This window comes from Euphorbia lathyris, chromosome 10 (assembly GCF_963576675.1).
Source record: "Euphorbia lathyris chromosome 10, ddEupLath1.1, whole genome shotgun sequence".
Classification (NCBI taxonomy): domain Eukaryota; kingdom Viridiplantae; phylum Streptophyta; class Magnoliopsida; order Malpighiales; family Euphorbiaceae; genus Euphorbia; species Euphorbia lathyris.
Window position 1 is genome coordinate 39,246,466 of NC_088919.1, and position 23,670 is coordinate 39,270,135.

At 33.7% G+C, this 23,670-nt stretch overlaps 3 protein-coding genes across 10 annotated transcripts; 2 read left to right on the forward strand and 1 right to left on the reverse strand.

Moving 5' to 3' along the window:
* Nucleotides 1-7,133: 7,133 nt before the first annotated feature.
* On the forward strand, nt 7,134-10,452 carry LOC136209686 (mitochondrial import receptor subunit TOM6 homolog). The gene is made up of 2 exons (XM_066001241.1): nt 7,134-7,422; nt 10,215-10,452. Exon 1 carries the CDS (start codon nt 7,232-7,234, stop codon nt 7,394-7,396), a length of 165 nt encoding a protein of 54 aa, XP_065857313.1. The 5' UTR covers nt 7,134-7,231; the 3' UTR covers nt 7,397-7,422; nt 10,215-10,452.
* Nucleotides 10,453-15,352: 4,900 nt separating this feature from the next.
* On the forward strand, nt 15,353-16,390 carry LOC136209685 (CASP-like protein 5C3). The gene is made up of 3 exons (XM_066001240.1): nt 15,353-15,799; nt 15,960-16,092; nt 16,169-16,390. The coding sequence occupies exons 1-3, from the start codon at nt 15,663-15,665 to the stop codon at nt 16,361-16,363; spliced, it is 465 nt and encodes a 154-aa protein (XP_065857312.1). The 5' UTR covers nt 15,353-15,662; the 3' UTR covers nt 16,364-16,390.
* A 41-nt stretch (nt 16,391-16,431) lies between these two features.
* LOC136209684 (pentatricopeptide repeat-containing protein At2g15980) lies at nt 16,432-21,125 on the reverse strand. 8 transcript variants are annotated; one of them, XM_066001236.1, is made up of 6 exons: nt 20,963-21,125; nt 20,236-20,293; nt 17,806-19,479; nt 17,639-17,699; nt 16,840-16,932; nt 16,432-16,665 (listed from the first exon to the last, which is right to left on the reverse strand). In XM_066001236.1, the coding sequence occupies exon 3, from the start codon at nt 19,345-19,347 to the stop codon at nt 17,881-17,883; it is 1,467 nt and encodes a 488-aa protein (XP_065857308.1). In that variant the 5' UTR covers nt 19,348-19,479; nt 20,236-20,293; nt 20,963-21,125; the 3' UTR covers nt 16,432-16,665; nt 16,840-16,932; nt 17,639-17,699; nt 17,806-17,880. The 8 variants fall into 8 exon arrangements, 6 of the variants coding, with proteins under 6 accessions (XP_065857308.1, XP_065857305.1, XP_065857306.1 ...); XM_066001233.1 differs by having other exon boundaries at nt 16,840-16,950; XM_066001234.1 differs by having other exon boundaries at nt 16,840-16,950; nt 17,639-17,704.
* Nucleotides 21,126-23,670: the final 2,545 nt, after the last annotated feature.

Sequence of the window (23,670 nt, forward strand, 5' to 3'; positions counted from 1 at the left end):
AGAATAGGGGAGGCCGAGTAATGGACAGCCCCTCAGGTAAGATCTAAGTTGTTTGGTTTCTTGGGAGAAACCGAGTGCTGTTTTCAGCCATAGTGGGGATCAGCTCAAGGTAGTTAAACCTTTTACAGCGAGCTTTTAAGCTCTGATACCACTTGTTGGTCCCTTATAACGTAACAAGTTAGTTCCAAGGGGGGGATAGGAACTATTTAAAATTTAAGTACGTTAAGGCTGACTTCTTTTCTTTGAAAAAGGATTACACAACGCGCTGAGTAGATAAGACACTAGCTTAGTCAACTGGTGACTAAGTCAGCTTCTTTCGTTGAGTCAGGAGATAGCACTTTGAGTCTATTCCTGAACTCAGACACTCAATACACACAACTCAGCTTGACCTCTTTACTTAGTCAGTTTTGTTTAAGCAAGCAATATATATATTAAGGAGTTTAAGGTTAGAAAGATGTTACTCAGCAGATTTATCCAGGTTCGGCCTCTGAGCCTACGTCCTGTCCTCGGAACACGTTCCGAGCTTTCGAATTCTCTACTGAGCTCTTTAACGGTAGAGCATCAAACCTTTTACAACTTAGAAGCTGAGTATAACAAGAGTACCTTCCTCTATACCTCTACTCACTCCTAAACTCACGCTGAGTACTATAATCGAGTACTCAGCCTCTCCTTTCTAATCTCTAGAAATGATAAAGATTTGTCCTAAACAACAATTGCTAAGACACTTTAGATGATTGAATAATCACTCTAGACTTTTACACAAAAGATATAGAATTTGGTGTAAGAATTTGCTTTGCTTTTTCTTGCAGAACTTTGCGTAGAATTTTGGTCAGCGTAATGGCTTGATAAAAGTTCTATGTCGAATGAAGTAACTGAAGGGCTCTATTTATAGAGACGTCTGAGACATCGGTCATTTCGAATTTCGAAATAACCGTTGGAGGGAAACGGCTTCCTGTCGTTGTCACTCAGTCTTGCTCAGAGCTCTCGGCCAATCAGATTTGAGTATCTTCTGTCCTCGGTCAGTGTTGAGCAGCTTTTAGTCAGCTTGGCAGAATGTCTCTCCATTTATGGTAATGTCAACTAGACAACGTCCTGTGTCTTCTGAACTTTACCCAAAGTGGAAACACTTTGTCTGAAAGTTGTTCTTGCTCAGCTGCTGTCTTGTACTCTTTGTCGATTCAACTCATCAGCTTCGTTCCAAAGTTATTCAACGAAGGTCTTCTCGATCCTTCTTCTGCTGAGCTACGTTTTGTACATAACGACAACGTTTTGCACACGCGGGCCGAGTTGTCTTGATCTGTTTGACTTGGGCCTTGACTTCCATATGGGCCTTGGGCTTTTTATTCTTTATGTCTTATAAACAATTTTAACTCAACATTGAACAAACACATTAGTATAATAAATCAAAGCATTTAAACTTCATGTGTTTAGAATATATTTAATTTTACTTAAATAATTTTGTCAAATCAAAATCATGTGGAAAGGTGTTTCAACAGAGTGGAGGGTCTATTTATAGTATTTTGAGAGGGCATTTTGAATAATTAATCACCCACTAATCCTTATTTTTCTCTCTAATTTTGACAACTAACTTGCCACCTCACTAACTTCCCCAACCTCCTACTAACTTCCTCCTAACTTTCCTTAACTTCCATGCCACATCACCCCACTACCTTATGGTTAGAGAGATTTTTAAGGCTAGGCATAGGTGTGAGGATGGGCTAGGCTTCATGGGTTATCTCGTGGTTCCATTCGGGTGTGTTTGGAGAAGTCGAAGAGATTGAAACGGGTTCTGGACGAGGACTAGCCTCCAGCTCGCCGAGCTGACTTCCAGCTTGCAAAGCTGGAGGTTAGTTTATATATATATATATATTCATATTTTTCATTATTTTTATTTCTTTTATTTAGAAAAATGAAAACTATACTCTAAAATTAAATATAAGTTTTCTATATACATGAAAATAAAATTTATTTGTTTTGGGCCAACACTTCCTCAACTGCAAAATTGATAAAATGAAATAACCTTTCAATACAAAGCACAAAAATGTAAAGTAGCAAAAAGTTATAGATGAAATATGATTAAAAAAAGAGAGTTATAGATGAAATAAGCTTTGTTGAAGTTAGTTAGTTAATTATAGAAGTTTAGCTTAACCATAGTTAGTTGTCAACCACACAATTACAAGTTGGTTATCAATTAGTTGAGTTTGTAACTGTATCTGTTAGCAGTTCACTATAAAAGACTGCTTGATCATTGTAAAGTTCTTCAATCAGTTTTTCTCTGTAAATTATAATTCAGATTCTTCTTGATTTCAATAAATCATTTTTCCTTCACTTGATCTTCCCAACATGGTATCAGAGCTTCCGCACAAAGATCAATGGTGAAATTGGGAAAAGGAAATCAGAGACGCAATAATAAATTTCAAGTACTCAAATCCGAAAGTGAAGAAGACGAAGTAATCTTTCACAGTACCAGCAATCCTAAACAAGTTTTAGAGATGGCGAATCAAAATACATCTTATCTTGATCTTGAGAAATCAGATCATCCAGGGGTCTCTCTTGTAAGTAATCCTTTAACAACCACAAATTATCTTTCCTAGTTAAGAGTAGTGAAGATCAGTTTAGTAACAAAGGATAAACTTGATTTTATTCTTAAAGATCATGTTGAACCAGACGTAACATCCCCAATTTACAAGAAGTGGAAGAAATATGACAGCATGGTACTATCATGGCTCCTGGCTTCAATTTCTAAAGATCTTACAGAGTCACTTTTCTATGTTAAGACTGCAAAAGCATTATGGATCGAGTTAGAGCAGCGATTCGGCCAATCTAATGGTCCTTTGGTCTATCAATTGAAAAAGGATCTTGTAAATCTCACACAGGGTGGACAGACAATTAGTCTATACTATACTCAGATGAAAAGGCTGTGGGAAGATTTATCAGTTTTGAATCCAATTCCATCTTATGAATGTGGAGATGCTGCAAAGAAAATGCTCGATATGCTTGAAAGTGATCATTTAATGCAATTTCTCATGGGCTTGAATGATGTTAAGCCCAAAATATACCTAAAATATCATTAATATGTACATCAGTTTTGCTATAAAATCATTCTGTTTATATCTATTTAGAGTACTTTTACATCCGAATATATTTCTTTCATGCAAGGTACCTAAATATTTGGTAAAATCCAAATAGGAACAAAAACAGGTCAAAACGAGGGAAAAACCCTAAGTTAGGAGCCAAAAGATGAAGAATTCAACACACCAATACGAGGAGACGAGAACGAAGTCAGAAACGGGAGAAAAATCCTGAATCTCGGTAGGGATTCCAGAATCTCGGTAGAGATTCCGAGTCGCGATCGAGAATCCCGATTCTCGGTTGCAACACGCCCTTTCCTGGCGTCTTCCTCTTGCGTTTCGAAGATAAAAATCACTCCCCTCAATCTCGACTGAGATTATTGAATCTCGGTAAGATCAGCAGCCTTTTCAAGCACTACATTCACATGTTTAAATTCCAAGAAACGCGTTCGTTCGGGTGGATAGAAACGTCTCTTTGCAGCGGATACGACTCTTCACAACGGACATGACCTTTCAAACACAACTCTTCAACATCTATAAATGAAGTATTGATTTCAGAGTTGAGCCAGAGTTAGATTAATTAAGATTAGAGTGCAGAAGTTATGTAGAAACTCTGACTCAGAAAAGAGTCAGAGTTTAGATTTCAATTTTGTAAAAGCAATCTGGTGTACACAAATTGTTCTTAGATTACTTACAAACACAGTAGCATTTAGATTTAGATTAAGATCTGTTTATATTAGTTTACATTTTGGTAGTCGACGAACCATCTCTATTCCAAAGATTCGGCAAGAAGATTAAGTAGCGGATTCGACCCACGAGCCTGACAAACTCTAAACGAGGTTTGAGGAAAGGATTGACGACCCGGAACTCTCATGTCGTTCGAATGCTTCCATGCTTTTTATTCTCTGTAAACTTGTATCAAATTCATACTTCATCTAATAAAGTTCATGCAATTCAATATAATTTTATGTAGCACTTCTGTAAATGATCCGAAGTGAGTTCTGGTGTTTTCATTAAAACGTAGTTAAATTCAATATCTTTACAAGGAAACTTTGTTGAACACTTGGGCAAATTCATTCTTACAGTCGATATGATCGTTAGGTCGGCTTATCGGAAGTAAGAATGAATTTGGTTAAGGTAGCAATCTAACCCGACCGTAGGAGGATTGTCTACGGTTCAAAGCCTTTTAATTGGAGGAGTTTACGTTATTACACTTTTATAATTTATACAAAGTTTAAAGTTGTTTTGCTTGCTTAATGCAAACGAACATAATTAATCTCTTATTTTAAACACTAAATGTTTCTGTTTTGTAATTCATACTCAAAACAGAATTGATTTCTAACATTCTACATATATTCTAATCTGATTCTTATTAATTCAATCTCAAAACCAAATCCAATTAAACGATTTTCCATGTTATAAACCTAAAACGTGAATCAGACTGAATTAAAATAAGTTTTTGTTGAAAAACGTTCCCTGTGGGATCGATATCTTTTTATTACTACAAGCGAAACCGTGCACTTGCGGAAATCGCTCAACAAATGACATCTATGAGAATGCAAGAAATCAAATCTTGATGCCTGATCCCTTGCCTACAGTTATCAAGGCTTATTCTATGATTCTTAAAATGGAACAACAACACAATGTTTCTCAAAGAGCAATCAATGTTGCAGAAAGAATGGAGATTGCAAATGCAGTTGCAGGCAAGGAAGGAGAGAGATCCAAAGAAGACATGTTTTGTTCTTATTGCAAAAAACCAGGGCATTTGAAAGAAACTTATTTCAAGCTCAAGGGTTATCCTGATTGGTTTAAACCTAAAAAGAACAAAAATGTCAAGAAAGGGTCAAACCAATATGCAAATGTAGCACAAGAAGGAACTAGTGGAGATACGGAAGGAGAGCATGATGGAGTACAGTCTCAGTTTGTCACTAGTTTTCTGCAGAAGGAATTCCAGAAGTTTTTGAATAGCAAAGCTGCAAGTGATCTAGCATGTTTTACCGGGTTTGCAGGTAACATCACAGATTATCTGGGGTTCACACGCCCAGAGATTTGCTTTCCAACACAATAATTAAGTCAATTTATGACTGAACCAATGCAACATCACTTCGATGCTGCAATTCACATTCTGAGATACTTGAAGAAGACACTGACTAGAGGGATATTTTATCCAGTTCAGGATAAGATGAAGCTAATAGCCTATTGCGATGCAGATTGGGGGGTGTGTAAGACAACCAGGCGTTCAATAACAGGGTATTGTGTCTTTCTTGGAAAATTAATGATTTCCCGGAAAAGCAAAAAACAAGCTACAGTCAGCAGGTCTTCAGCAGAAGCTGAATATAGAAGCCTAGCTATAACTCAAATGGATTTCTTTTTTGCTCCAAACCTTTCAAGTTGAAGTAGAAAGACCTATTCCACTGCACTGTGATAATACTTCAGCAATAGCTATAGCAGCTAATCTTATTGATCATGAGAACACCTAACATTTTGATATCGATGTTCATTTTATAAGAGACTATGTGGAGCAGGGGTTTATATCAACACCACATGTTTCCTCACTTCAGCAACTAGCTGATCTTTTTACAAAGGTTATAAATGGAGTTCAGATTGACAAATTTTTGAGCAAACTTGGAGTTGTCAACATGACTGCACCAAGTTTGAAAGAGGAGTGTTGAAGTTAGTTTGTTAATTAGAGAAGTTTAGCTTAATCATAGTTAGTTGTCAACCACACAGTTACAAGTTGGTTATCAATTAGTTGAGTTTGTAACTGTATCTGTTAGCAGTTCACTATAAAAGACTGCTTGATCATTGTAAAGTTCTTCAATCAGTTTTCTCTGTACATTGTAATTCAGATTCTTCTTGATTTCAATAAATCATTTTTCCTTCACTTGATCTTCCCAACAAGTTATCAATACAAAGCACAAAAATGTAAAGTAACAAAGAATCCAAGTTACAGAGAAAAAAATGTAAAGTAACAAAGAATTCTAGAGAAAAAATGTTTATTGTTTTATATTATTTATAGATAAAAATATAAAATTCGATTAATTTATTAATCTTCCATTAATTTTTTGATTTTTTTTTTTACAAAATTCCAACTATTAGAGTTTGAGAAACCCATTTTTTTTATACAACTCAGAAGGGTTGAGAAACCCCATTGGCAAGACATGTTCAAGTTAAACAAGGGCTAATTACTAATCTAGTCTATTTGAAGGGGTCCATTAACATATTTGATCTATTTTGCTTCCATCTCACCAAATTAGACACTTTCATCCACTTAGGACAAGAATACATTTGTTTTAATTCACATTCTTCCTTAGACTCTCAATGTTTTTTTTTTGCCATGCCAAACCGACGAAAAGACGGTGGTTTATAGAGAGAAGAGATTATGTTTCGTTCAACTTTTTGAAGAACTAGTGTCTGCGAAAGAGGATTAGGATGGAAAGCTCAAAAAATGAGAAAGAAAACAAATTTTAGATTGAACTGTTGCGATGTCGCATTTGTCACAAATGCGATAAGAGTTGTCGCATCTGCGGCAACAGTTGTCGCATTTGTGACGAAATGCGACAACTGTTATCGCATTTGTGATGAAATGCGACAAATTTCGCCACAAATGGAGGAAAATAAAGGAAATTGAAACGAGATAGTTACAAACGAAGAATGAAGACCAGCGAGAAAAGCAGACGTATAGGCTAAAAACATACCATTTATACGGAAAATTGACATAATACTTCAATAATTTCAAAAATCGCTAACGATTAATATCAGAAATTGAAGAAGATGAACCGAAGAAGAAGAAGAAGAAGAAGAAGCGGACGAAGCGGAAGAAGAAGAAGTGGGAGCAGGAGCAGATGGATCGATCGAATAGAACTAAGGATAATTTTATCCAAAATGAATGAAAGTGTCTAATTTGTTGAGATGGAAGCAAAGTGGGTTAGATATATAAATGAATCCTTTTAGTTGGGCTATATTTGTAATTTGCCCTAAAAAAAGGCAAGACACGTGTATGGTCATGTGCTTGAAATCGTACGTGCGTATTTCATTTCCGTAAAACCTACTAAAAACCCTTTCACAAAAGACAGTGATAGGCCAAATCTAGGGTTTTGGGACTTTCATTTTCTTAGAGAAAACAGAGCTGCCAATTTGAGGAATTACAATCAGAAATCATGTTTCCAGGGATGTTTATGCGAAAACCGGACAAACAAACTGCATTGAAGCAGCTTAAAACACATGCTACCATGTTCGGTGTGTGGATCGCCGTCGTCCGCGTCACTCCTTACTTTCTCCACTTTCTTACCAAGGAAAAAGAAGAACTCAAGCTCGATTTCTAGACCCCGCTGTCTATCTCCCTCCCAAGGTATTTCAATGGACTGACAGAATTTTATATTGTTGGTTATGGATGTATTTGTTAAAATTTATTTTTCTTCCCCCAAACTTGTACGGCTTATGATGTGCATAACCTACTAGGGGGCCTAAAGGTCGATTAGAATTATGAATTTATTTTCGTCTTAGTGTTTGTCATGACCGATTGGAGCTTTCTATTGTGTGCACGCATGTAGTTTCATGAACTTGTTGTCACATTAATGGACATGGAATGTGATTGTGGAGTTTGATTATAAAGTCTTTAGCCTTTGTTTGGGAGTTTAGAGGTAAAAGGGGTGAGAGTTAAAAGGAGTTAATGGAATGGGAGTTTAGAGGTAAATGGGGTGAGAGTTAAAAGGAGTTAATGGAATGGAATGGGAAGTGATGGAAATGAAATTTAAAAATTAAATGAGAGTTTTAACTTCGTTTGTGAGTTCAAATATACAAGGGAAGGAAGGTTAAATTTAGTCTCCGTAGATAAAATTTTTTAATGACCATTAACCCTCAATTTGGAGTTTGGAGTTTAAAGGAAGTAAACGTTTAACTTCCATTAACCTTTGTAACCAAAAAAACTTCCATTAACCTTCATTTACTCTCAAAAAACAACTCCCAAACAAGGTTAATGTGATATTTAACCTTCCATTACTCCCATTTACCTCTATTAACTCCCTGCCAAACAAGGGCTTAGGAAGTAATACTGGTACTTCAGTTTTCATGCGATAATATGAAGGTTGCTGAACAGATTTCTATTGATTATGTGAACCCTTGCTACTTGCTACCTTGTTAGTAAGCCTTAAAATTCAATTGCAGTCTAACCTGTATGGTTGACAGTCAGTGATTTTGTCAACATTGGGTATTTTCTTCTATATCTAGCAGACTTTACATGATCAATTGTAGATTGGTCGACCTTTGTAGCTTATGTTTTCAGTACTAAATGTTTGGCTGTCTTATGAAGATTTTAGGGGGTTATCATTAGCTCCTTAAATATATTAATCTTCAAATTTCAATCAACATAATCCTCTTTCACTATCAGACATGTCTTTGTGAATAGGGCCTCGGTCTAGCAAATAAGTAAGAACTATCTATTGTGGGTTTTGGGAATGAAATCTTCAAAACCACTTTTCTATAAGGTCCAATTATGAATGTGGCTTCGATGGTGAAAACAGCTTCAACATGTTCTCCTGACTTCTTTCTTGGATATATGATCTATTATTTCCTGTTTGGTTCTTTAAGTGGTTATATTTTCTTTTTATAAATTGTCTTTGTTGCATAAGTTTAAGCTCGCACCAAGTATACTTTTTCTTTTGGATTGGAAATTGTTTATGCATATGTAGACTTGCCTCTTCTTTACTGGTGCTACACTGGCATAACTTATGGGGTTATTTAACAGGTGTGCGTTCTCTTCTATTCCTGAAAGAAATTCGAATCTTATTCTGCCTTACTTTCCTATACAATCAATACAATTTTCTCTTTGGATAGTAAATCACTGTTGTTAAGCACCACAGTGACTGTTTCTGTTGTCACCTTCTATTCTGTCATTCTACTATCTTCTCCTCGTCATTTGTGACCGTTATGGCCTTCTTTAACATTGCATTCTCAACCTTCATCTTTAAACTGAAACTAATCACTTTATTGGTAATGGTCTTTCTCATTGAACTCTGCACCATCATGTGCACACGGCATAATTACAGTCAACTTATAATTACTGTCATTATTGAAACGGTTTGTTCCACTGTTCTTGAATGAACAAAATTTATGTTTCTGCATTGAATTTTTTTATTTTTATGTGGACTTTCTAATTTGATTGGGTTAGACTTATAAATAAATTACTCTCTCTATCATGATAATAGGCTTACATATTCTTTTCAACCAGTTTAGTAAGTAGTTAGTTAATGTAGATAACAAAAAAAGTTAATTTTTGTTTTCAGTTTTCACAAATACCCCCATATAAATGCACATGACCGTATTTACTATAGATAAAATTTAATAAGGGAAAAAAGGGATTTAGAAGTTGCATTGCCTTGAATTCTGAGCTGAATGCATCTGGATAGTGCAGGTCTGTGTTTTGATACTTGAGACAATGGAAATTGTGTCATGACTGTATGACACTTGGCTGTCTAACTGAACTATCTAAAGTGTCCGTCAATGAATAGTCCACTTGGGAGACATTTGGTTTGCTAGCAGTAATGCAGTATTTCAACTTACTAGCCAAAAAATTAATAGGAAGAAGTTGTTTGATGCACTGGTTTTAGCAAGCAAATTTTTTGTGCTATTCTTTTGTGTTGATCATGCTTATTGTAAGTTGGCAATTGGAGTTGGAGTTCGATTGAGTAAAACTTTGAAACCTGTCAATTTTTGAAATCATTTTCTGATAAATGTTCAATTTACATGGTTGTTATCAGATATTATGTATTATGATTAATTACTATCATTCTCAATATCAATTGTAGGTGTCCATTTTTGTCCGGGGTTATTTTGGTTTAATAATTTATTGATATAAGTTTCTTTTCTTCAAGTTCTTTGTTTTTGTCCAAATAAATAGTTTATGGAAAAAGTGTTTTTGTTTATCATAATTTTTGGGGACTTGAAGCAGAACTTCCTTTTGGTTCTCCTTCAAAGTGTATGTTCTTGTTCAATTTTTTCAACCAATCACTTGTTCTTATATTACATGTTGATCATTTTGAAGTTTGAAGTAAAGCGAAACACTTTGGTGGAATAGGCACATGATTATGTATAATAGTTTGATACATATTGTATTAATTGGATAATCTTTTTCTGCTAATACAGTGGGTACAGATTGAATTGGGATGCAGAGATGAGTTTGTGAGCTTCTCTGTTTTTTCTTCTCTTTTCCCTGTATCTGGGAAGATGTGAACTAATTTGGCAGTAGGTAATTTCCTTTAGTTCATTTGCAATGATATTCGATACTCAAATGTAATTTTTTTTATGGGTGGACAGGATAATGTTTGTTGGGATGTACTTTTGTTTTTTTTAGTGCAATATTGAAAGAGTTAAATTCTCTACATCAATGATTGGTAAATTAAACATGGATAGTTTTCAATTTCGTTCCTATCTCATAGTTGTTCTATTTCCTCAACAATGAATGAGAATCCAATGTGTGTGGTATGATTAGCTAGTTCATAAAATTTTAATCTGGAAAAGAGTACTTTTATAGTTGAAAGTTTGGCGTATTATTGCTTTAAACTTGGAGAAATTATCTTCGATTGCATCTTATTTTAGCGTGGTTTTATTTGAATTGTCAAATTTTTTTTGATATGCCAATAGGGGGTCATCATTGTCATATACAATTTTGAACCCTTAAATAGTCCGAACTCGAATTGAAAAGTGAATTTTCGAAATTGGTAATAAACTATCCAATATTTATAATGTTCGATTTTATTGTAATCAAGACAATTTACTTACATTTGAAGAAGTATATGGTGTTCTCAGTTATTGCTAAAAGAAGAAGAGTATAGATAGAAGATTGGAAATGATACTGCTATTAATGTTTGTGATAATAATCAACTTTGTGTTCCAACTCCTATGGTCTCTGGGTTGGAAGCGTTAAAAGTTTGTGATTTTTTATTCCTGACTTGTTTGATTGGGATGTTGAGCTTATGGAATAGCTGGATGTATGAGAGATGTTGAAACTTCCAAGGAAATGGATGTATGAGAGATGTTGAAACTTCCAAGGAAATGGGGTGGATAGAGTTATTTGGATGTTGAAACTTCCAAGGAAATGGGGTGGATAGAGTTATTTGGCGTTTTAACCCATCCGGTACCTATATAGTGAAAAGTCCTTATAAACTTTGTCGGAGCAATATCATATTCAAGAAGAGTATGAATCTGTTTGGAGAATTGAAGTCCTTTATAAAGTTCACATCTTCGTATAGAAGCTTCTCTGAAATTGTCTTCCAAATAGAGTCAACCTTCTTGGAAAAGGAGTTATAGTTGATAGTCTTTATGTGTGCTGTAATGAGGATATTAGGGGTGTGCACCTGGCCAAAATTGAATTGAACTGAAAAATCGATTGTTGAAATTATTTAAATAGTTCACACCGATATCGAACTGAATAACATATAAAACCGAATTATAACCGAATTGAAATATACGGGTTGGTTTGATTTTCAACCAAACAAATTGAATTTAATTAAAAAATAAAAACAATAAATAAAAATCATTATATTTCATTATTAAATTTACTCCAACAACAAATTTTTTTTTGAAAAACTTTCAAAACATATTCATAACAGTTTATTATCTCAACAACAAACAAAATTAAATTGGTAAATCCAAATACTATATATATATATATATATAAATAATATAATATGTGTAATTCGGTGCGGTTCGGTTTTTTTACATTTTTTTATCAAACCGAACCGAATATCAAAATGTACTAAAAAAATAAATCCGACGTCGAATCGAAATGTCAAAAAAAACTGAAACGAAAAATCGAATTCAATCAGTTCGGTTCAGTATACGGTTTAAACCGTACTGGTGCACATCCTTAGAGGATATTGAAGACTTTTGGCATTTATTTCTTGAATGTGGTATCGCTAGAGATGTTTGACATCAGTAGTGTTCACATGGACCCTAATGACCACAGTGAATTTGGTCATTTACCGTTAGATGTAGACTGATTAAAATTTTAGGGTGGAGATTCAAAGCATCCTAAAGCTTAGATTTAATCAGCTTACATCTAACGGTGAATGACCAAATTCACGTGGTCATCAGGGTCCATGTGAAAAATACTGTGTTTGACATTTGGATGGTCTTGCGGATTGAGTGGCGGGTGTGTCTTGGAAAGCGGACAACTTCGCGAAATTCTTCTCCTCTTTACTCTCTAGTCTGTCCAAAGTAAACTTTGACATGTTGTATTGGAGATTTCGTAATGGCAAATTCTGGAATCATATCTCCATATCGTCAGAATAGATCAAATTCGTGGTCATGGATACACCCTGTTCTTAGTTACGGGCGAAACAAATTTGATAGTTGCACTTCTCTGCCCAACATGTTACAAGCTGCCAAGCTAGGCATCCTCCTCCTTCGCCTTTTTACAAATGCAATATTGGCACTGCATTTCTTGCAATATCTGCCGAAGTGTGTCTGGGGCTATTTTCCCTGATACCCAAGGAGGTTTCATTATTGCTCGGCCGATGATCCTTCCAAGTTTACTGAAAGTAAAAGAAGGTGAAGTTTTGGTGTCGATTCAAGCAATGGAGTGGGTAACGGATCAAGGATACCAATAAATTATTTTTGAGACCAACGTCAAGATTGTTGTTAATACTATTTATTCTAATAATGAATATCAGTCGGAATTCAGTGACTTGGTTGGTGGGTGTTTAGTTAATAAAGATGCTTAACTTTTGTACTTATAATTTTTTTTTTTTTGACTCCGGTTGCAGCCATTGATCTGTAACAGGACCACGTAAATGTTATTGTGTTTTGCCATTTAGGTAATAGGTGAAATTCATAGGTGAATTTTTTTGTCTCCTGTCGACATAAACTGAAATGAAATAATCGAACTCGAAATACGTAAATATTAGTATTATGTTATTATGTTTTGAGTTAATAAGTTGCAGTCCTTCAATTCCTTGCACAAATATATTTCAAAAAATAATAATAAAAAGAAATATTTAATTTATGATATTTTAATTGAAAATTATAATATTTGATCTCATTTATACAAACTAAAAGAAAAATAAATACATGTAAAACAGTCAAAAACCATTTTTGATACAGAAGAGTCTCGGGACGTATTAGTTTTAATCTTAAACTAACAAAGAGGTTCTTCTCAAACTAATTTTGAAGGAGTTAATCCCGGGTTTTACGGACTAAAACCGTATTTCTCATTGTTGAAGGTAAAGACCTTAAAAAAAAAAAAAAAAAAAACTTCATGAAGAAGACAATGAAAATTATATTGATTGAAAGTGAATGATTCTTACAAATAAGAGGCATTATATAGCACTTTTTAGAGAAATGTAAAAGACATAAATGTCCTACCTAGCGTTACAATTAACTAAGAGTGATAGGGGTAAGATAGGAATGAAATGCCAAAATGACACTTAGGTAATTAAAACTATAGGATAAATAATAAAGTAAAAATGACATAATTGTAAATAAGAGGTGTAAGTGATTGGAGGCAGCCATGGTCTCCCCCTTGTCCCCTAATCTTGTTTGTCTTTTTCTAATGCTGTTGTCGCTGAAAGTCAACATTCTGTCGCTGAAAACAGAGTTCAAAGTATGCCTTCCAATTTTAGAGAGAAGCTTCTGTAGAGCCTGCCACGGCGTGTCGGGCTGAAATGCCACATTTCCGGAGATTTCTTCGATTTGGAGGTGTGTCGACAGCTTTAGTACAAGTGGGTTCCTTCCCTCGGCCCGTGTCGGAAATACTCCGCATCAATTTTAGTGCATGTAAAAGATTTGGTTCTGCTATAAGAGATTTTCAGAATTATAACTGGTAAAAATAGAATACATTATATTATTATGTTACACTGAAACATTAAAATTTTTAATATGTTAATTTTTACATCGTCGTGTATACTTTTGACACCTCGTATTGCGATGCTCTAGTAGATTTTCAGAATTGTAGCTCATACAAGATAGAAGATATATTACATTAATGTTTGTATTATTCGGGTTACTAATTGTCCACTCTTAATGGAAGAAGCATAGTCCATGAACTTTTAAAATTTTAATTAATGACATTGGTAGGTTAAATCCTAATAAGATTTTAAGTTGTAAATTTTATAGATTTTGAATGGAAAGTGGGCCCACCCATTCTCTCTATCGCTTGTTTTTCAGCCGACACAGCTAACACGTGGCATTAAAAAAATACTAGTTGATTTTCCTCATCAAAAAACTCATATAAGTGTTCGCCATTAATTATATTATTTAATTACTTTTTCCATTTCATCTTCCTTTTTTATTTCCCACTAAACTAAACACATGGCAACTTCATAACCCTTCTTTTCAATTACCTTTATTCTTTTCTTCTTGTGAATTCATTGTGCATCTCACTTAGACCTGTCCACGGGTTCAGGTACTCGTCCAGGTCCGTGTCCTTTGAATCGGGTTTGGACAATAAAAACTATTCATAAGCCCAATTTGACTCAGATCTGCTAAAGTCCGTTTATTTTTTGGGCGGGTTTGAGATTAATAAAAATAACATGGACCGACCCAGCCCAGCCCGATCCATCTATTAATATTAATCAATAAATGTATATATTTATATATTAAAGATTTATTTTTTATAATTAATAATTTTATATTTATATTTAGGTGGGCTTATGTGGGTTGAGCTTGAAATTTGATTTTTAAACCCGAGCCCAGTCCGGCCCGAGCCCGTCTAAATTAATAGTGGGTTGGGCTTGGACCGAGCATTTTTACCTAAAAACCCGATATATTTGGCCCGAAACCGGCCTAGCCCAGCCCGACCCATGGACTCAATTATAATAACAAAATAAAATTCACAATTCTATCACTTCCCCATCCTTTGAAATGACAAAAATGAGAAGCTACTCAAATTAAAATTAAAATTGCACTTCTTTTGCTAAAAGGAAGAAAATTCATATTCCGTTAATGGAACTTGTAATTGCAATGGTTAATAGATATTAGATTTAAGATTGTATTTTTTTTTTATATATACGCTCTCCCAATAAATATAATGCTAAATTTATACTTTAAACTATTAAAAAGAAAGTATTAGGAAGAAAGTAAATTATACATTTGTATATTAATTTCACCTATTTACAAATACTTTTTTTTTAAGTAACATAAATTTATTTACATAAGGAAATTTGGTAAGCTTAAACTTGTTTTATTGCACATAAGTAGAAAGCTTAAGCGTGTTACATTTTTGTCTTTTAATGTAGAAAACTAAAACGCTTACTTAGAAATAAAATTAAGAGCTTAGAAAGAAATAAAGTTGGAAAGCAACTTTCATAACCTCAATTGAATTGTGGCCACTAGAAGATTTTCCATTCAGTATTCTGCAGAAACGTGCCTTCCATTTCCCCCATAAACTCACAACCAAACATCAATTATTACCTTAACCTCAAATCTTCCTTTGCTTTCATTCCAAAATTCTGTCTCTTGAATCTTCAATAGAAGAACAAGAAAAGGCCAAAAATGTCACCATAATCTTTGGATTGGGCATGGTTGAGATTTGAAGGGTTATGATGAGCTTTAAGGAATCAAGAATTAAGGAACAATACCCCCATCCCCATCCCCATGGCCATGGATGACATACCTGGCTCTGTAGGGACAAGTGCTAGCTTCACTTTGAGATTGGGCCAGACCATTTTCTCTTCTGCTTCTCTCTTTTTTATGTCTCTTGGTGCTCAATTCTACAACTACACTGCCTTCTGGTAATCTCTTTCTTCGATACCTCCTGTTTGCATTTCGTGTTCGCTTTCATTTGAAGGCTATTTTATGAATTAGTATTTGATTGTTCTTTGTATCATCATGTGATGGAATTGTTGTTTCCCCAAATGCACCTAACGTTTTGATAGCATGTTTGATTTTCAGCTACTTGGTGACAGTGATGGGTTTAGCAATCCCATGGAGTTTCACATTAGCAATAATTGATGGATACTCTGTTTTGGTAAAGTGCCCCATAAAACAACAAGGAATACTACTCATTATTATAGTAGGAGATTGGGTAAGTGCAACTTTGATTTCATTTGTGAGAATCCAACTCAACTATTTTTTATAAACTGATTGATATTTTATGGCAGGTTTTGTCAATTCTGATTCTAGCAGCAGCATGCTCAGCAGCAAGTGTGGTAGATCTCTTACTTCACTCTAGTGCCTCATATTGTCCTGCAACCATTTGCAGTAGATATCAAGTATCTGCTGCTATGGCATTCTTGACTTGGTTTTTATCCATGGCTTCTTCTCTTTTCAATCTTTGGTTACTTCCCTCCTTGTGAATACAATACATTATTCATATTGCTCTACCATGTACATTAATATCATTGATTTTGTTTACAGACAATACTTACTAAATGGTACATTAATATCATTGATTATTCAAATATGGTACATTCATAAAGATTTATGAAGTTATAAGTCACAATGATATACAAAGTTTTCGTTCCATTCTCCTATAAGCAGTAAGCAAAGCACCAAAAGCCGCCTTCTGTGAGATCTCATGCAGATTCGACATTATGCGATTTTCCACACCTGCCGCTTCTTGTTCTTGTGGAAATCGTTTGTGTTGGAAGAGTTGAACCTGTGCACCATTATGGCATAGATTATATTTCATCGGATTAGTATTCGTGGCATAAACTATATAGCAAATCAGCTATTTATGTGAGTTGTTTTATTGGAGAATTGGAAGTGATCATAGAAAGTGCATGAGATACACAAGTGCTTTATAATTATTAACTATGCAGCATTACTCAACTGGAAAGAATCACTTTCAAATTCTTCGTTTCTCTTCTTCATCGCTATTGTGTTTACTCATCGACCACAGGAAAGCGATCTTGTTGGTTCTCTTCTAAAATTTGATGGAAAACTGTTCCCTTGATATTATCAATATTATAAAATAATAATAACAATAACAATAAAACTTGAAATCATATTTCATTAAGTGACTTCTTTGTCAACAATTTTCTATTGTTAAAGGATGGCTTGGAATTGATCTCAAGCCAAACGAAGATTAACGGTAGCAGTTTAAGTAAATATTCTTCTTAAAATTTGTAGCTCAACCTCAACCTCAAAAGCAAAATGTTAAATTAAGATTAAGAGGAAAGCGAAAGGAAAAAGAAAATTCAATTTCAACACTGCAATTGCAACCTGAAATCTCAATTGCTTCCATATCAAATGATGGATAACAGCAAAAATCAATATAAACAAAATGTATACGACTTTTTACTCGCGACCAACTATGTGATTGTTATTGGTATAACTTACTGAAGATTAATACAGTAGTTTGATTCTAGTTCTTAACAAATCCTATAGAGTTTCTTGGTCACAAAATAAGCACTTTTCCCATCCCAAGTGAGTGCTTCCACCAGAGTCATGTTCCTTAGTATTGCAAGAAAAATTACTAGCATTCCTGATAATGACTATGTCTATCCTGTTCGCTATATATGTCTACGTCTTCTATCCAAAATTTAAATTGCCATGTCTAACAAACGTATTGATCAAAATTCTAAGATGTTATCAAGTATGATATATAAATATTGCCAAATTTCATTTACCTTGTAACATTACAGTGAAAAAGGCAGTCATATCCATCAGGCTAAAAGCTTTCATATGTACCTGCACTGTCAAGGTGAAACTATAACCAAATCTCGGACATACTCTTTCCTGATATAGCATTAAAATGCACATAAAAAAAAAAGACATACTGTTAACATATGCATACCCCAATTTTTCCCAACTTTCTAAGTGATTAAGATGCCTGTGGGAGCAAGGTCCCCACATGCCAAATTGTATCATGCTACTTTTGAGTTTCATACATTTCCTTCCTCAATCTTGTAACCATTTGCTCATCTCCTAACTTCATATACCCTTCAATAAAGGTATCATAAATCTTTGGATCTGGTACATGCCCTTTGCCTACCATCTTTGCCTGAAGTTTCAACGCTTCTTCCATGTTACCGTCCTCACACAATGCCTTTATCAAGAACTCATACGTATTCTTGCTAGGATGAAAGCTAGCATTTCTCACTGCAATCTTCATAATCTCCATTGCTTCAGAGACTCTTTTCTTCTCACAAAGCCCTCCAATCAATGCATCCATTGTTGAAACTTCAGGACTAAAATTCTTTCTGCACATGTCTCTATATACAAGAATTGCCGAATCAATATCCCCAATTCCACAGTACCCATTAATCAAGTGCTCGGAAGTAACACAAGTACCATCTACTCCACTCAATTCCATTTCTCTCACAAATTCCTCAGCTTTCTCAATCTCCCCTGTTTTACAGAATCCATCGATGATAGTATTATAAGCCACAACATCAGGCTTTATTCCTTTTACTCTCATTTCATCCCATGATTTCTCTGCTTCTTTTATCTTCCCCTCTTCACAATAAACAGCCATCAAGATGCTATAACTATACCCATTTGGAACACACCCAAATCTCTCCATTTCAGCCCATGTCTCCAGAACCATTTCCAAATCACCATCTTTGAAAAAGTGCACCATCAGATTATTAAAACTATGCACATTAGGCCTAACTCTTCTAACCCTCTTCCCCATTCCCTCAGTTTCATCAGCCCTCAATCCGAAAACCTCCCTGAAAATCCCATAACCGGCGAGAGACCCTTTACACTTCGAAACCCAAGAAACCAAATCATGACATGTACTAATTTGTGGGCTAATCCCACGAGAACTTAACATCCTCACAATTTCAATAGACCCATCAATCTTTTTCAACTCAAGACAGGATTTTATCAACAAGTCAAACACAAATGGAGCTGAATTGCACTCCCTATATGTTTTTGTTAACATTTCAAACAGTTTCAAAGAAGAATTAGAATGATTAAGCAACACTGGAGAGCGGAGAGCAATCCGGATGATGGACTGGGCGTGTGACTTGAGGCGAGCACGGGCAAGGATGTGGATGATGGTGGAGTAGGATTGGAGATTGTGAGAGCACAAAGAGTTGTGGAGAGTGAAGAAGAAGAAGCGGAGGGCAAGATGAGGATTGGATTTTAATTGGAGAGCAATTTGGGAAAAATGGGCAGGAGTTAAGTCATCGGGGGAAGATGAGAGGAGTGAGCGGAGATAGCTCCATCGGGATTTGGAGCGGTGGTGGGTGAGAAGTGAAACGACGGAGCAGACTAGAGGAGGTTGATCGGAGGGAGGAGGTAAGGCAGAAGACGAGAAAGAGTACAGAAAATGGGGTTTGATGGGTTTTAGTGGAAAGAGAATGATCCGGTTTAGGATGGGATTTGGCATTTGCAGTGGTTTGGTTCAATCAGAAATTCAAAATCTCCAGAACTGAATTGCCCAAAACATTCGAAGCAGTTCAATTGGGAGAGTTTGTTCCTTTTCAATTCGATTTGGATACTTGAACATTCAGATAAATATCTGAATAAATTTTGTTGATAAAAAATACATTAGATATATAAATATAAGGCAGAATATGCTGCACAAAGTAGTACTAAATCTAAATTTTGACATAAATACTGAGTTCTTGGCACTTAAACCCAAAACCCAGTATTGACATTGTTGGAAAGAAAGCAAAATGATAGAACTTAGAAGAGCAAAAATGTCAGCAAAGCAAAACAATTGGACAATTATTGCAATTAAAAAAATTAACAACAAAGAGTCTCACATATAAAAAAAACTAAGAGAATATTAGGTGATTCATAGGTGAACTGTGAATGAAGAATTGGATAGGAGATAAAAGGCCTCCCATGACTTAATTAAGCTTAAGAAACTGTATAGGAGAATTGGATTGGCATTTTTCCCAATTAATCTTTAAGCAAGCAGTGCCTTGAGTTTGTAAGGCCAGACAATACTAGGACAACCACCCAACATAAACTCTGGGAGCTGATTGTAGGCCATCTCAGTGAGCTGATTAATATTAGGTCTAAATCAAAATTAACTGAAGCATTCAACATTGTAACAGTTAAAACGAAACAGACCAAATTCTAATTCTTTCTATTCATTTTCTCCCTCTTTTTTTTTATCATCAAAATGAAGCTAGCTAGTCAGATAAATCAACGAATTCACGGAATATAGCAAGGACTGACAAAGAAACAAGAATATGGCAGTAGACCTTGGTAACTCATCTTAACCATAACCAAAAAGAATTGCCAAATATCGATTTCTGAAGCATACCTTTGTCAATTTCTACAAAACAAAATGGATGAAATTTGACATAATTGTTTGAAATTTCCTGTAAAAACCAAAAAATGGATGAAATCATGAGCGATTGGTAGAAGAAAACGGCAACCTTGTTTCTCAGAAAAGACAAATTAAAACCTTGCAAAGATAGAGCAAACCAGAGTCCTAAATGACCCGGGGCTCAAATGTATTGAACAAATTTTTTTTTTTGATGAAGTAAAGAAAAACATCAAAATATTCAAAAGTGTAGCTCTAAATGAGTGACAATTGAGTCCTCCAATCTTAACTATTAGCTTAATCTTAACGAAATAAAAAGTTTAGAATTAAATACAAAGTTTAAAATTATAACAAAGACTATTCAATTAAATTAACCAAAGACCATTCGATTCAATTAAATTAAACAAAGAAAAGCAATTGAGAAATTGAGAAAGAACAAAAAGAATAGCAATTGAGAGAGACAGAAATTGAGCAGGAGCAAATATTACCAACAGCAATTCAATTAAGCTTTTATCAAAAACAAAATTCAATTAACAATTCAATTAAGCTTTTATAAAAAACAACAACAATTCAGCAGCAACACCAATTCAATTAATCTTTTATTAGCAATTCAATTAAGCTTTTGTAAAAGACAACAGCAATTCAATTAGCAATTCAAGAGCAACAACAAACCAACAGTATAGCTTCTATTTTGAGGGAGCCTTTGAAAACAAACCAACAGTACCTGTCTGCCGAAGTTGATTCCGTTTCAGTTGAAGAAGGGAGAAGGGAGAAGGTTCCGGTCGGTGGCGGAAGGAGCAGCGCCGACGGTGGAGACTGACCGGCAGTTAGTTGAGTTGGTCGACTCTCTTTCTCTTGTGCGATTTCCCTCCAGCAATTCGCAGCAATTAGGGATTGGGAGGAGAACAGGCACACGCTGTATATCGTTGGTTCAGTTTTCATTTAACGAACGACGTCGTTTTTCTCATTAAGTAAAACGACGTCGTTTTGATTTAAAGAATAAGAAATGAAAATTACAAAACAGACCCTCATTCATTCGCTTCGTCTTCTCCAAAGAATCACATTTACCATGTATTTTTTTCTTCTAAATCACTATTTCAAAGTTTCTGCTTTTCTAAACGAAATAATAGAAAATCTATGAGCTGAGGTGTCACTTCCTCCTTTTTTACTGATAAAAAATATAATATATTAACCTTAATTATATTATTATATTTATTTATAAAAAGATTATTTTATCTGTAATATATTTAAAAGATCTACATAATTTAAATTAATCCCTAAAATCTCTCTAATTCTTTGTATATCTATATCTAAAAGTTTTACATAATTTAAATTAATTCCTAAAATATCTCTAATCCCATGCATATCTATATCTAAAAGTTCTACATAATTTAAATTAATTCCTAAAATCTCTCTAATTCTCTGCATATCTATATCTATATATAATATAAAAAGTAACGATAGAACTGAGGTGTCACTTCCTCCTTTTTTAGTGATAAAAAATATAATATAATATATAATATATTAATTTTAATTCTATTATTATATTTATCTATAAAAAAGATTATTTTATCCGTACTATATCTAAGAGTTCTACAGAATTTAAATTAATCCCTAAAATCTCTCTAATTCTCTACACATCTATATATAATATAAAACAGTAACGATGGAACTGATGTGTCACTTCTTCCTTTTTTAGTGATAAAAAATTTAATATATTAATTTTAATTTTATTATGTATATTTATCTATAAAAAGATTATTTTATCCCATATATCTAAGAGTACTACAGAATTTAAATTAATCCCTAAAATCTCTCTAATTCTCTACATATCTATATATCTATATATAATATAAAACAGTAACGATGGAACTGAGGTGTCACTTCCTCCTTTTTTACTGATAAAAAATTTAATATATTAATTTTAATTTTATTATATATATTTATCTATAAAAAGATTATTGTATCCGTACTATATCTAAGAGTTCTACAGAATTTAAATTAATCCCTAAAATCTCTCTAATTCTCTACACATCTATATATATAATATAAAACAGTAACGATGGAACTGAGGTGTCACTTCCTCCTTTTTTAGTGACAAAAAATTTAATATATTAATTTTAATTTTATTATATATATTTATCTATAAAAAGATTATTGTATCCGTACTATATCTAAGAGTTCTACAGAATTTAAATTAATCCCTAAAATCTCTCTAATTCTCTGCATACCTATATCTAAAAGTTCTACATAATTTAAATTAGTCCATAAAATCCCTCTAATTCTCTACATATCTATATATAATCTATACTATATATAATTACGGAAGCAGATAGAAATGAGAAGAAGTGTTTTAGAGGTCTTTTTGATGAGTTGTCAACGTAGTAAAAAATCAGATTAAAAATATTTAATTAATTAAAAATAAATATATAATTAATTAAAAATAACAAATTTATATTTATAATATATTAAATAATTACTAGCCTATTAATTAAAATAATAAAAGAAAGCAAGAGTTACGGGAAGATGAAAAAACACAAAGCAAAGGAAATCCAAAAGTCACAAATAAACTTCTATATAAAGCATGATAGATAGTATTGCACCATTATATTCATTGGTCACGATAGATATTATTGTATTTCTGAAGGTAAATATTCGATTTTTTTTCATATGTTGTAGTTATTTTGTTCTCAATTATGTTGTTGTTTTATTTTTATTAAACAATAGTTGTTATAGTTTCATCTTTCTGATTCATTTCTGTTGTTACCCAGGTTCTATACCTCTCGCTATCTTATCCATGTTTTCTTTTTTATTTGTCTTTTTTTTCCAAACTGATAGCTTCAATTGAAGAAATCCGACAGAAATAGAAGATGCATGAACAACTAAAACCGGAAAACACAAAAGTGTCAAAAATTATAAGAAATTCTTATGTTTCTCAAGGTAATTATTCGATTTTTTTTCAATGTTGTAGTTATTTTTGTTCTCAATTGTGTTGTTGTTTTCTTTTTATTAAACAATCGTTGTTATAGTTTCATTTTTCAGAGATGAAATTCCATTTCTGTCGTTACCCAGGTTTCATACCTCTCGCTACCTTATCCATGTTTTCTTTTTTATTTGTCTTTTTTTTTCAAAATGACTAAAATAAAGATTTTGTAAATTTGTATTCTTTTTTAGTATATGTTGCTAGGTGTTATCGTTTCGATTGCTAACTCTTAACTAAAATTTAGATTTTCGGCTTTATATGAACTCAATTTTTGGCTTTCTCAATTGTGTTGTTGTTTTATTTTTATTAAACAATTGTTGTTATAGTTTCATCTTTCAGAGATGAAATTCCATTTCTATCGTTATCTAGATTCCATACCTCTCGCTACCTTATCCATGTTTTCTTTTTTGTTTATTTATTTTTCAAAATGACTAAAATAAAGATTTTGT

Coding starts and splice junctions, on each gene's coding strand:
- LOC136209686 (XM_066001241.1), top strand. CDS start 7,232: ATGTTTCCAGGGATGTTTATGCGAAAACCGGACAAACAAACTGCATTG.
- LOC136209685 (XM_066001240.1), top strand. CDS start 15,663: ATGGCCATGGATGACATACCTGGCTCTGTAGGGACAAGTGCTAGCTTC. Junction 15,800..15,959: donor TACAACTACACTGCCTTCTG/GTAATCTCTTTC, acceptor TTTGATTTTCAG/CTACTTGGTGACAGTGATGG. Junction 16,093..16,168: donor TTATTATAGTAGGAGATTGG/GTAAGTGCAACT, acceptor ATTTTATGGCAG/GTTTTGTCAATTCTGATTCT.
- LOC136209684 (XM_066001235.1), bottom strand. CDS start 19,347: ATGCCAAATCCCATCCTAAACCGGATCATTCTCTTTCCACTAAAACCC.